The sequence below is a fragment of the Rattus rattus genome, chromosome 4 (genome assembly GCF_011064425.1).
Source record: "Rattus rattus isolate New Zealand chromosome 4, Rrattus_CSIRO_v1, whole genome shotgun sequence".
NCBI lineage: Eukaryota > Metazoa > Chordata > Mammalia > Rodentia > Muridae > Rattus > Rattus rattus.
Window position 1 is genome coordinate 80,438,083 of NC_046157.1, and position 13,813 is coordinate 80,451,895.

Consider the following 13,813-nt stretch of genomic DNA (forward strand, 5'->3'; position numbering starts at 1 on the left):
TTTACCTAGATTGTGCCAATGAGGACCTAAGGTGCCTTCCTGCTGACCGCCCCAGCCTGCAGTGACCATGGCCCTCCGTAAGAGGAGTCCCCATGGCCTGGGCTTCCTTTGCTGCTTCGGAAGCAGTGACCTTCCTGAGATCGACCTCCGGGACAGCCATCCATTGCAGTATCTGGAGTTCTCCAGTCCCATCCCGAACCCAGAGGAGCTCAACGTCTGCTTTGCAGAGCTGGTGGTCAGTGGGTGAAGGGTTGAGAGGGTGTTGATGGTGGGAAAACGAGTGGACGGACAAGCAGAGACAGGAGCCTGTTCTCCACTCCACAAAGCTCTCTGTAGGGGTGAGGTAGCCTTCCTAAAGCACCTTCCTTGTAGAGAAAACCAACCCTCATTGAGGCAGACATTGTGAAACGAACCCCAGAACCAAGGGTCTGTCCCCAATTCCCTTTGGTTCTGGACCAGCCTGGCTGCCATTAGAAAGGGTTATGAAATGAGATGTTGAGAACTGTTGATAGCATCCTCGCAGGCGAGCTAATGAGCATTCTTTTAAAGCACTCTGGTGTGTATGATCCAATGGCAGCTGCTGGCCACCCCATCAGGACAGAGAGTGGGGGGGGTCATCCATCGGGGGCTTTGAAGACTCGGTCTTCCAAAGAAACAATGAGCAGAAGTGGTGGAGCGTCTGGGAGGTGGAGGCAGGAGGATGTGGAGTGCAAGGTCACCCTCAGTTATGTAGTGAATTCCAGACCAGTCTGAGCTGCAAGAGAGCCTATCTCAAAAATAAATAAATAAATAAATAAATAAATAAATAAAATAAAAGAATAGATAAAGAAAAGGAAGGAAATGTAAAATGTATTACTGATCTGTTTCACATTTATTATATGTAGAAATGGTCGTATTTTAGTTATATTGGCTGAAATAAAATGTAACATTAAAATTAACTTTGCCTACTTTTTACTTACTTAATATTTTTAGGTGTGACTAGAACATTTTAAACTATACCATTCCCATTATATTTCTACTTACCAGTTCTGACCTAGGGAAGTCTGCCATATTATCTCTGAAGCCATAGGGCTGGAGAGAAGCCTGCGTAGTTGAGTGTTTGCCTCTTTTACTGAGGACCAGAGCCTGGTTTCCAGCACCATGCCGGGCAGTTTACAGGGGATCTGATCCCCTATTCTTAGCCCCCATGGGTACCTGTACTCACGTTGCCATGCACACACACACATGCACATGCACACGCACACTAAATATTTTTAAAGTTCTCACTTGATTAAAAATATGGTGAAATATTGCTGATATTAGTTTTATACCTCCTGTATATATCTTACCTGAAAATATGAAGATTAATATCCCACTTTGTCACCTTAATAAGTGTTTTGCTTTTGCTTCTTAAAATCTCACAGTGGGCGCTGGGGCTATAGCTCAGTGTTAGAGCACTTACCTAGCACGCTCAATCCCCGGGACCACATCTACAAACCAGATTAGCTCACAACTGAGTTGAAAAGCACATTATGTTTCCCACATGGCTTTTTAACCATTTCTTTGATGATCTTTTAAATCGCTCACAAGCTTCATGGTAAAGAAACTTCCAAAGGAGAGCTTTGGGGCTTGGGATGGGGTTAGAGCTCCCGACAATCTCGGCTACATAGTAAGTCTCAGGCCACCTTGGCCTGCAGTTAGCCTGTCTCAAAACAAAATTAACAAGGGCTGCCAAGCTAGGGAGGCAGAGGCAGACAGATTTCTAATATAATGAATTCAGTGAGCTCCAGACAAGACTTTATCTTAAGGACAAACCAAGGAAGACAGCCCCTGAAGAACAACACCCGAAGTTGTGCTCTGGTATACACATGTATGAGCACAACTATGCACACACACACACACACACACACACACACACACACACACACACACACACACACACTCTTTAGAAGCCACCCAAGATGGCCAAGTCTATAAACTCAACGAAGTTACTAAAAGAATGACCCCAAAATGTGATCTCTGAGTCTCGCTCCTCTGATGGATCCCTGAGCCTTGCACAGCCTCACCCGGTGTCCTGGTGGTGGAACAGTTTCAGGTCAATGCCAATGGCTGTGTTAGATTGGTGTACCCTTTCCACTGCTCAGCCTCTGGCCTCACCACCTTCCCCAACCCAGCTTGAAGGATCCAGGAAAGTTTGGAGGAGAGACCACTAGGCAGGCAGAAGGATAGGGAGATCCGAGAGAGAAGCAAGGCAGATCTAAAGGCCTGGCTGGGGCCTTCATAGTCAGGCCTCAACCTGAGGTGTTAGCAGACAAGCAAGCATACACTGGGTGAGGGGACAGCAAAGCAGAGGGGCAGGAACAGGGCGGCCTGGAGCAGGAAGGGGCTTTGCAAAGACAGTGTGGGTGCTGGAAACAAAGGAAGAAGCTGGACTTGGATGAGGCAAAGGCTTGGAGCTCTGCTTCTAGTAGAACAAGCAATGCCTTATGGTGTGTGTGTGTGTGTGTGTGTGTGTGTGTGTGTGTGTGTGTGATGTGTGTCTGGGAGGAGAGAGCATAGGCTAAGGGATAGTTTGGGGGAGTTCTAATCTCCTGTAGAGCTTCATTTTCTGGCATTCTTTTTCTTATCTTTGTAGGATGAATTGGACCTCACAGATAAAAACCGGGAGGCTGTGTTTGCACTGCCACCAGAGAAGAAATGGCAGATCTACTGCAGCAAGAAGAAGGTGGTCCTCACTCTTAGCTCCAGTCCCTAGCAGGGCTGTGCATGTGTATGTGCATGTGCTCGCATGAACACACACACACACACACACACACACACACACACACACACACACTGATGCTTAATTCTTTATTTATTCACTCTGTCCTCTTTCTTCAATGCACTCAAGAGGGAGTCTTGGGTACCAGTATCGCACTAAGACTCTGAAGCCAAGAAAGACAAGTGGGCTGGGAAGAGGGCTCAGTCAGTGAAGTGGTTGGGATGCAAGCTCAAAGACCCGAGTTCAAATTCAAGCAACCACATTAAGAAAATGATCGTTGATGCATTCTTGTAATCCTAGTCTTGGGGATGTGATGAGGGAGAGTCCTTAGGGCTTCTTGAGATAGTGAGCTTAGCTGATTTGGTGAGCCCCAGATCCCAATGAGAGACCTTATCTCAAAGTAAGGCGAATGGCTTCTAAGGAATGGTATGTGAGTTCGTCCCCTGGCTTCCTTATGTGCATGTGTATGTACGTACATTTACATATTAGCATTTCATACATATATGTCTGCATACACACACACACACACACACACACACACACAAAGTAAAACTCAATTTAAAACCACAAAGGCAAGAAAAGCCTCCCCTCTGAGAATTAGGACTCCCTATTCCAGAAACCCATGAGCAGGCACTTGCCAGATTCTCAGGCTGGGTCGGGGTCAGCGAGATGCTCAGATGAGGACTTATCACTAACCTTCTTATGCTTTCCGGAACACTGCCAAGTCTCCATGACTTCAAAGGTCTGTACCCTCCCTGACTGGGAACTAAGCGTTCAAGTGCACGAATCTATAGGGGCATCTTTTATTGAAACAACTGTACCAGATGATTTTTTCTAATTTTAAAGAAAATGGAATGGGGAGATAGCCCACTAGTAAATCAAGCGAGTATGGGGAGCTAAGTTTGATACACAGAATGTAGGTTAAAAAAAAAAGCTATGAGTATTGGCCAGAACCTTCACAACCCCTGGGTTGGCAGAGACATATGGGATCCCCTGGGTTTGCTGGGTAACTATCCTACACCAGCTGACAAACCTTGGGCCAGTAAGAGACTTTGTGGACAGTGCCTGAGGAACGATACCCAGAGTTGTGCTTAGACCTTTACCTACATGTGTACAGACATACACACTGTGCACCTGTACTTGCACAAACATGTACATACATACATACATACATACATACATACATACACACACACAAATGGAAACCATAAAAATATAAATTTGTGTGATGCTCAACAGTCATAAAATTATATTTTATTTAGGTATAAGCAGAATAGGGATGACAATACTTTAGAATGTGTGCATGTGGTTTGTTGAAAATGACCCCTGCACAGTTTCTGTCCTCCCTTGGTGGTCATACAAATCCATATCCATTGTCAATATTTCACTGAGGAAGAGACAGAAAGGATTTGCAGTTTCTGCAGATTGCCCTTGTGGGCAGGGCTGGAAGCTGACCATTCTACAGTCTTCAAGCAATGTTTCCATCTTACCCTGTGGGTCTGTCCACCAGGAGGGGTCCAACCCTTCGACATCGCGGTACAACGCTGTCATCTACCGACGGTGTTGGGCCACAGTATCAGCTATCCTGAGACACATGTGTCCCATGAGCCACAGGTTGGACACACCTAAGACCATCATTCTTGTTTCAGGAGCAGGAGGACCCGAACAAGCTGGCAACCAGCTGGCCTGAGTTTTACATTGACCGTATCAATGCCATGGCCACGGTAAGTGCCCACTCTTCCTGCCTTGCCTCCATAGACAGGTCTTGGAAGCCTGTGGATCCCCCAACACCCAACCACTGCTCCTGCCCTTTAGTGCTACGACCACCGAGGCCCAGCAACTTTCCAGTAATTTTGAGATCTTACACAACCCACCTCCTTGGACATCAGAGTCCCTTTAACTAGATAAACACGTATTAACCCAATTGGATATCACAGATCTTGGGAAATAGGCTGAGACAGGGACTCCTCTAATTCCTAGATACGGAAAGTTGTCACAGACCAGAACCTGGGTTGTCTCAGAGTCTGAACATCACAGTAGAACATTCTCTGAGTCCCCGTTCTTCCCAAGGTAAACGTGCCCTCTCCAGTCACAGCTACCCCGTGACCCTGAAGCTTCCAGGGGCCTGGAAAGCAAGTAGATCAATGTGACTTCTCTCCCCTCTACCTGTGGGCCTCAGATGCAGAACCTGGATGACACTGAAGACGAGGAGACAGACAAGAGGAGCCAAGTCGTAGAAGACCTGAAGACAGCCCTCCGGACACAGCCCATGAGGTGACTTGGACTGCTCCCTCTCATTCACTCCCTTCCTTCCCTGCCCCTGCTCAGGGCCTCTGTCATTCTGAGGCATTGCACCGTGCTCTGATCCATGCTGGTCCTATTGGCCAATCTTGCAGAATTCCTTAAGAGTTCCAAACATTTCTCTTTGCTTCCCAGTTCCCATCTCTCTTGTTGTTTGCTGGAAGGCTGTGGACGGGAGGGGAGATGGACAAGCATTGGGTCCTGAGGCACTCTAGAAAGAGGAGTTACGGGCAGGTGGTGTATAATAAAGGACTTTCTGTGAAAAGGGGGGCAGAGGGACAGCTCAGCGAGGAAGGAGGAGGGCATGGGTTGAGAAGTCCTCCATGCACTAGGGGGCGATGTGGAGTCTACGGTGTGCTCTAGCTGTCTAGAGTAGAAGCCAGCAGGAAGGAAAGGGAATGAATGGGTGTTGCAAAGGCCACAGGAATACTTCTCCTCCTTCCTAGACCACAGTGGAGAGTGCAAAGGCTGCCACGCGCTGCAAGAGTTGCTTGATTTTGACTCTTCCAGTGGCGTGCTTGAAGTGGCTTCTAAGATCAGATAAGCCGACCGTTAAATCCTCAGCAATCTTGTAAATGAGTTATTAGACCTATCTTCGGTTGCATCTTAAACTATATATGTAAATGAGTTATTAGACCTATCTTCGGTTGCATCTTAAACTATATAGACTTGTGATTAAATAAATGATACTCAAATCAATATTTGGTATACACCACTAATTACCCAATTATTTTCCACATTTCGCTCATACATATGCTCTTTCTATTAAGTATGTGCTTGAGTTTATGCCTGTGATGCATGGTAAAGATAATATATAATAGTATATAGCAAAAGCTTATTTTAATTCCCCTCAGCAGAATTCTGATTTCAGGAATCACATGACATCAATGTAGAAATTTCGTGGAGTACAGAAAAGCATAAAATAGAGGGAAATAAACAGTCATATTGTTAACTTAAATGGGAAAGCATATTCTGTTGATATTTACACAGCACAAAATTCAGAGAGATACATTTACATATTAATTATAAATGCTGGTTCTCAACTCAATTCATGCCCATTAATTATGCTACTAAATTAAAGTCTGTATGGCTTCTTTTTAAAATGCATTGCTCTAGATGTCGCTCCCATAGACACCCAGATAAAAGCTGAAATCTTGCTTCCTGGAAGTAATGCTTTTAAATAACAACATAAAAGAGACAAACAAACAGAGCCGAAGAACGAGCCAATTCAATTAAAATAGGCTCGCAAATATTAAAAATGCAGCATCTAGCAATAAGTGAGCCTTTTAATACTCGAGCAGCGAGAGCCGGCAGCGGGTGTGATAAGCACTATAATCTTGAAGTACCGATGTGTGAAAGTGATATTTTGAGATATCTACAACAGCTATAATTTGATATGAAAATAGCGGTGATTTATTTGGGTGGCAAATCCTCTGATTCCACTAACGGTTCTGTGGTTGGTCGCCCGCATTCGTCATTGACGGAATGCTAATTTTCAGCTAGAGGTTATCCAAGATGAAAGCGTAATTCCTTTTTTTCCTGTAGATGTCTTTGGACTCTGAGTGCTTCCCAGAGGCTCTTTATGGGGACATAGACTCCAGAATAAGGGTAACTGGGCTAAATGGTTGTAATGCTAAGTATCAAGATAACTGCTGTTTTCCATGGGGTCTCCTGAAAGGGAGCTTTCGAGCCTTGGTCCCTTGAATTTAATGGTTCTTCCATGCTGAACTGTTTCCTTGCCTCCTGTCAATAATTCTCTCACACCCGGTCTGATTAGAGATGAGTCTTCAGGCTGACCTACTGATTATAAAGTCGTTTTCTCCCATCCCCCATCTTAGCTATGCAAATGGCAATCGGTGGTATGTAAAATTAGTATGTAAATGGTCTTTATGTCACTGAGCCCAAGTACCTGGGACAAACAACTGAAGGGAGAAAGGACTTTCAGAGGGTTCAAGTCTATGGTTACTGGGCTTTGGTTCTGGCCTTTGGTGAGGAAAACTCTATGGTGATGGGAGTGTGTGGTGAGGCTGTTCTGCTCTCAGTGGACGGGAGAAAGTGTATGGAAGCAGGAACATTACATAACCTTCTGAGGCACAGCCCCAGTAACATGCTTCTTCCAGCTAGCCCTCATCTCCTAAACCTTATAGAACCTCCAAAACCAGCTTTAGCAGTTGGGGACACAAGTCTTTTGGGGAGAGACTACTATAGTATTTAAAATGCAAATAGCAGGGACAACCTAAATGGCTCAGTGGGTAAAGTCCTGGCTGGACAAGCATGAGGACCTGCGTTCAGATCTCCAGCACCCATTTCAAAGCTGTACATCCGGAGCACCAGTGCTGAGAAGCAAAGATAAATGATATCCTAGAGCTTGCTGGCCGGCCAGGCTAACTTAACTGGCAAGGTCCAGGTGACCGAGATATCCTGTCTCAGGAAATAAGGTAGAGACCAAGAGAGGGGGACACCTGACATTAACATCCTACCTCTACATGCTTGGCGTGCGCGCATGTGTGTGTGTGTGTGTGTGTGTGTGTGTGTGTGTGTGTGTGTGTGTTTGCACAAACGCAAGAGCACACACACATGCCCATGCACAATAAAAAATAAAGTACAAATAACATGTAAACGTAGGCAGGAAGGGACATGATCCTTGAAGAGATGCAAATAAAAATTCGGATCAAATTGACTTTGTCAGCCTTGATCAAAACTTTGAGGGAGTCTGATGTGAGAGAGTTTATTCCCAGCAAATTTAAACACACTATAACTTGGGGTGGTGGTGGTGTAATACAACCCCCAGTGTCCAAGGAAGTATAATTACACAGAAACTCAACTCAGGGCACATGGTACTTCTTCCAAGTTGAGTTTTAAAGCCAAGTTACCTGTACAAGTTTAAGGGCCTAGGCAAGCATCTACCCTGGTCTTGGTAGCGTACACTAAAGATAGTGTAGACGTCATTTGGGCTGTTAGCCACCTCTGGTCCTTGTTGTGGAAGCTCGGGGGAGTCTCTGGCTATACAGATAATGTAAGGGTCATTTAGACTATTAAGTATATCTGGTCCTGATTGTGAGAGCTTTGGGAGGCCCCGGGCTGTTAGGGTCATTTAGATTGCCAGCCACCTCCAGTCCTGATTGTAGGAGTTTGATATGGCCTGCCTGGCCCAACAGGTGATGGTGAACACCAGGCTGTTTAATCAGCCCCAATTCCCAGCATTCTGGATGGACAGACAGGTTTTATGTCCATTCCTTTGAGAGGACTCTCTTGTGTGCTTAACATCGCTGGTTTTCTGTGGGAACACGGACCTTTGTGCTTTCAAGTCTGGGACTACAGCAATTGGTCAGCAGTTAAGAGCATTTTCTGCTCTTCCAGAGGACTTCAGTTCTGTTCCCAGCACCCAAAGTGGGTGACTCACAACTGCTTTTAATTCCAACTCCAGAGATTCAATGCCTCTTGTAGCCTCTCAGGTCTTGCACATACATGTATGTATACACACACACACTCTCAGAGAGAGAGAGAGAGAGAGAGAGAGAGAGAGAGAGGAGAGAGAGAGAGAGAGGGAGGGGAGGGAGGGAGGGAGGAGGGAGAGGGAGGAGAGAGAGAGAGAGAGAGAGAGAGAGAGAGAGAGAGAGATTGATTTTTAAAATGAGAGTTTGGGTCTTGAGCCAAGAGGCTACTGTAAAAGGAACATGGTGAATTGTGCACATATTGGGTCATTGTATTTGTATAATATGTGTGGAACAAAAACAGACAACTCCTTTTGGGCTCTGGCTTAGGTTCGTGACCCGCTTCATCGAACTGGAAGGCCTGTCCTGTCTGCTGAATTTCCTCCGGGGCATGGACCATGCCACCTGTGAGAGCCGCATCCACACGTCTCTCATCGGCTGCATCAAGGCTCTGATGAACAACTCCCAGGGACGGGCACATGTCCTGGCACAGCCCGAGGCCATCAGCATCATCGCCCAGAGCCTGCGAACAGAGAACAGCAAGACGAAGGTTGCAGTGCTGGAGATCCTGGGTGCAGTGTGCCTTGTGCCTGGAGGCCACAAGAAGGTCCTACAGGCCATGCTACACTACCAGGTGTATGCAGCCGAGCGCACTCGTTTCCAGGTGGGCAATAGGTCAGAAAGTTGGGGCATCAAGTGGGGGATAGATGGGATGGCACAGGGTAAAGTCAAGAGAGACTGAGAAGCACAAAAAGGAAAGTGGAAGGAAGGGGCACCCACCAGGCAAACTGCCCTGTCTACTCGCAGAAGGAAGAAAGAGCTAGGACCCAGAAATCTCCCCACAAGAGACCTAAGAAATTGTATGTTCAGAGTTGTGGTCTGGCTTTCAAAACAGACTTGTCCTCTTCACTAGACTGTGGGTCCCTGAGGCCAAGATACTGTTTTGCTTCATGGTTTTGTGGCTCTGGCTCTCTGAAATCAGCACCTGGCTCATGGTAGGAACCCAGACAAGAGTCGTTGAACTGAGGACAATTGGAGGGACAATACTTCAGGCCTAGGTGCGTGCCAAATTTGTGCACACTGGGTGGGACCAGTCCTGGGAATGGAGGCCATGCTAAGCACCCTTACTAGAGAATCCACATGAGCCTACTGGCGCACGTCTGAAATGTCTTAGCTCAGTGCCCGGTCTCAGTAGTTGACCTGACATGCAAACTCTGTGTTTTATGAGTCAAGCTGTTGAGCTGGCATCACACGTTTGCAAATGAGCATCCATGAGGTTGGGGAGCTGTTGCCATTTTTAGTCTCTGCTCTTTTGCAAAGAGCCAGGGGCCACTCTCTGCACAGGCTCAACAGCTGGTGCAGAGTCAGAGGGCAGCAGTGGAAACCAAGCCCCGGGACTGAACTGTAGAGAGTCAGAAGTGAGATCTGGGGTGGATCTGGAGAGAGATGATCAGGCAGAGAGAACTAGAAGGTTTCCTAGGTGGCTAAAAGGAAGGGCAGTAGAAGAAGGGAAAAGGCTTCTCCTGGAGCATCCTGAGACCCCTCCCTCAACCATTCCTATTGTCCTATTAGACTTTGCTGAACGAACTGGATCGCAGTTTGGGCCGGTACCGGGATGAGGTAAACCTGAAGACAGCCATCATGTCCTTCATCAATGCTGTCCTCAATGCTGGCGCTGGAGAGGTGAGGCCCCTTCCTTTATACTCTTGAACTTCGGTAGTCTGTGAGTGTGAAAGCATTGTAAGCAAGTGACAGAGAGAGCAGAAGCATCTAGTTGTGACCACTGATGACTTCTTCAGATACCCTTAGAACGTCTTAGGTCCTTCTCTTGGGGCCATGGGAAGATGGCTTTCAGGAGTCCTACCCAACTTCTCCAAGGACCCAGCCTTCCTGAGACCTGAATTCATCTGGCAGTGGCTGTTCAGTGTGGTGTTGAGGACTGATTCTGACTTTGCTTCCCACACTATTCTGTGGGTTCTGTTTAGTATGAGAAGGCTTTGGCCATTTTCTTCAGTAATAGCATGGTGCATTGTGGATCAGACACAAATCTCCATTGAGGCTGGAGGCGATGACTTGGAGGGGTAGAAATTGTGGGAGGAGTGAAACTTTCAGTCCTTCTTTGTAGATCTTTCTAGAGACCTAATTTGGACTGCTTTCTAGGCTAGTGAGTCATATTCTTCTTCTAGGGGGGTTATAAAGTATGGCTTCTGGTTTTTCTTCTTCTGGGAACCAAATGAGACTCCCAGTCCCTTACAACAGTAACATTAGAAAACTCTGAAAAGAGCTGAAGTCCCAATTTCTAAGGCAAAGCAACTGTTCCAGCCCCGTTTGGTTTTATCTTAAGTTTGAGAAAGCTCTGGGCAGTTTCCTTTATCAGTGGCATGGTGCATTGGGGGTTGGGAACAAATCCCCAATAAGGACAAAAGAGGCCAAGAGAACAATTAATGGTCTCTCTTTTTCATTCCTCTTGCCAGAATGACTTTGTATATGTGTGTGTGCAATTCTCATTACCTAGATTTCATCAGATAGTCTACAGAATAATCTATCCCTAAGATGGTGACATCATGTGACTTCAATACCAGCCCTTTATGACTCTCATTTGTCCTGATCCGTTGGAAGTCATACCATGCCAGGCAAATTTTAAGACTAAAAACCATCTTAGTTACTTCCCTGTTGCTGTGATGATACACCATAACCAAAGAAAAGAAAAGTTTTATTAAGCTTACCATTTGGGAAGATTAGAATCCATGATTGTAAATGGTGTGGATTTTTGAGTCCTCAAAGCCTCTTCCTCCGCTCCCTCAGGGACATACCTACAACAAGGCCACGCCTCCGGATCCTTCCCAAACAGTTTCACTAACTGGAGACCAATCATTTGAATGGATGAGCCTACAGAAGGCCATTCTCTTTCAAACTACCACATAGGCTTGGGACCATACCATAATGCAAAATGCATTTAGTCCAACTTTCAAAATCCCCATAGTCTTTCATAGTCTCAACATTGTTTAAGAGTCCAACGTCTCTTCTGAGAGTCAAGAAAACCTCTTAATTGTAACCTCTGTGAAATCGAAAGGCAAATTACATACCTCCATCACACAATGGCACAGAATATGCAGAGGGGGAGTGGGGAATGAGGAAATACTGAACCAAAGCAGACTCAAACCCAGCAGGGCAAACTCCAAACCCTATGGCTCTATATCAGATGTCAAAGGGATCAGATGGCTCTTCCCTCTAGCTTTGCTGACTGCAACACACTTTTCTCTTTGGGCTGGCACAATGCTTGCTCTGCAGCTGTCTTTGGCAGGCATCCCATGACTCTGAGATCTCCAACATCCTGGGGATTCTGGTACAAGCTGGACTTCTCTTTCACATCCTCATACAATGGCCTCTTTGGGCCTCCATGCAGGGACATCCCTACCACACACAGCTTTGAGGAATTTCCTTAACTGGGAAGGAAGAGTCCCCTTTACTCTTACACCTTTCTTACTCTATATCCAGAACCATATGGTGATGTTGCTAAGTTAGGCTGCATGTTTTCAGTGAAACCTGGCCCCCTCCTGGAATGGCGTTTGCGTACATTTTAACTTGGCGATACCTTCTAGGACCTCAAACTCTGGTGGGGTCTCACCCTGAAGATAGATCTCCTTTTAGTCTATCTCTCCTTATGGTTTTTAGCACAAGCCCTAGCTCCAGCATTAAAGTTTACATTGTGTCTTTCTTTTTGCCCACTTGCTCTTTCTCATTGTAGACCAGCACAAGGGCGATCACTAATAAACACAAGACAGTTTTAAAATCTATATTGTCTCCTCTGTTAGTGAAATTAGTGCAAAGCTCTTCAATCTAGTAGATCCTCAGAGCAAGGGAAAACAGCAGCCACATTCTATGCCAAAATATCACAAAAGAATGGTCTCTAAGCCATTCGCTAATATTGTGCTTCTATGAGCCCTCCACATTGACTGCAGTACTGTTAACTTCCAAGCTCCACCTAGGTTGGCCTGTTAAGCTCTACTTACAGAATTCAATGCTTTCCTAGTTCAGTGTTGGACAGTTTTCCACATTCCTCCAAAACACATTATGGTCAGGATTGTCACAGCAATAGCCCACTTCCTGGTTGCAACTTCTGCCTTAGTTACTTTTTTATGGCTGTGATAAGGTAAACTTTTATAAGAAAGAGTTTGTTGGGGGCTTAAGCCCATGACCATCATGGTACTGAGCATGGCTTGAGGTAAGCAGGCATGAAAAGGAACAGAAGCTGACAACACACTTATGGTTTACAAGCACAAGGCAGAGAGTGCTAACTGGGAATGGTGTTGGATTTTGAAAGCTCAAATCCCACCCCCAGTGGCTCACCTCTTCAACAAAGCCACACCTCCTAATCCTTCCCAAACAGTTCCACACACCATGGACAAATCATTCAAATATGTCATCCTATGGAGGTCAATATCATTCAAACATCCTCAGATAAATAATATTCAGAGAAATAGAAAGGTCAGAGAAATAGCAAGGTCAGAGAAATAGCAAGATCAGAGAAATAGCAAGGTCAGAGACAGTCTCTGGAAGTGCTGCTCAATGAGTTTGTTACAGAACATGACATGGAACTATAGCTGAGCTGGATGCTGACAGGGTCTATGGGTGTTTCTCTTGGGCATGAGATGAAACACTGAGTCCTGTCCTCCCTTGGTGACCCTCAGGATAACCTGGAATTCCGCCTCCATCTCCGGTATGAGTTCCTGATGCTGGGAATCCAGCCAGTGATTGATAAGCTCCGGCAACACGAGAATGCCATCCTGGACAAGTAAGGCCTCAACTGCCCAGACCCATCACAAACCTGTGATGGCAGCTCCTCCTCCTCTTGTGGTGGCTGAGACTTTAGAAAAGGCTCTTCTTACCCTGGGGACCATAACTGTCCTAATCTTATAGTCAGCACTGTGTATGGCAAGTGAACCCATGCATGCCTGCTTATCTCTGTCCTAACATTACTGACCCGTGAATCCAGTGGTTCTCAATCAAGGTAGTCTTTCCTCTGGAGCACCTAGGAATAGGTGTGTGGGGGTGGGGGTGGGGAGTCCTTTGGTTTTCAACATGGTCTAGGAGAGCATGACTGACACTCTTAGTTCTGAGGGAGCAGAAATACTAAATGTCCAGCTCTACAGAGAACTCCCTCACCCCAAATGTATGCTGTAAATTCTCTGCTGATCAAAATGCGTGATCATGTTCCTATGTGTTACCAGTGAGCCATGTTGGCTCTGTCTCCCTGGTTCCAGCCACTTGATTACAATGAGTTTTAAGAAGAAAGCATGCAGGGCTGGGGAGATAACTCAGTAGGTAAGAATTCTTA

The 13,813-nt window shown here is 46.0% G+C and overlaps 1 protein-coding gene across 1 annotated transcript in view; it reads left to right on the forward strand.

Annotated features, from left to right (window-relative positions):
- Nucleotides 1-13,813, forward strand: part of Daam2 (dishevelled associated activator of morphogenesis 2) — a 114,436-nt gene that overhangs the window by 71,814 nt on the left and 28,809 nt on the right. The window contains exons 2-8 of the mRNA XM_032900533.1: nt 10-235; nt 2,615-2,704; nt 4,390-4,464; nt 4,920-5,014; nt 8,806-9,139; nt 10,048-10,158; nt 13,167-13,270. Of these exons, the coding sequence (XP_032756424.1) occupies nt 68-235; nt 2,615-2,704; nt 4,390-4,464; nt 4,920-5,014; nt 8,806-9,139; nt 10,048-10,158; nt 13,167-13,270 (977 nt within the window). The 5' untranslated portion in view covers nt 10-67. The remainder of the gene's footprint in view (nt 1-9; nt 236-2,614; nt 2,705-4,389; nt 4,465-4,919; nt 5,015-8,805; nt 9,140-10,047; nt 10,159-13,166; nt 13,271-13,813) is intronic.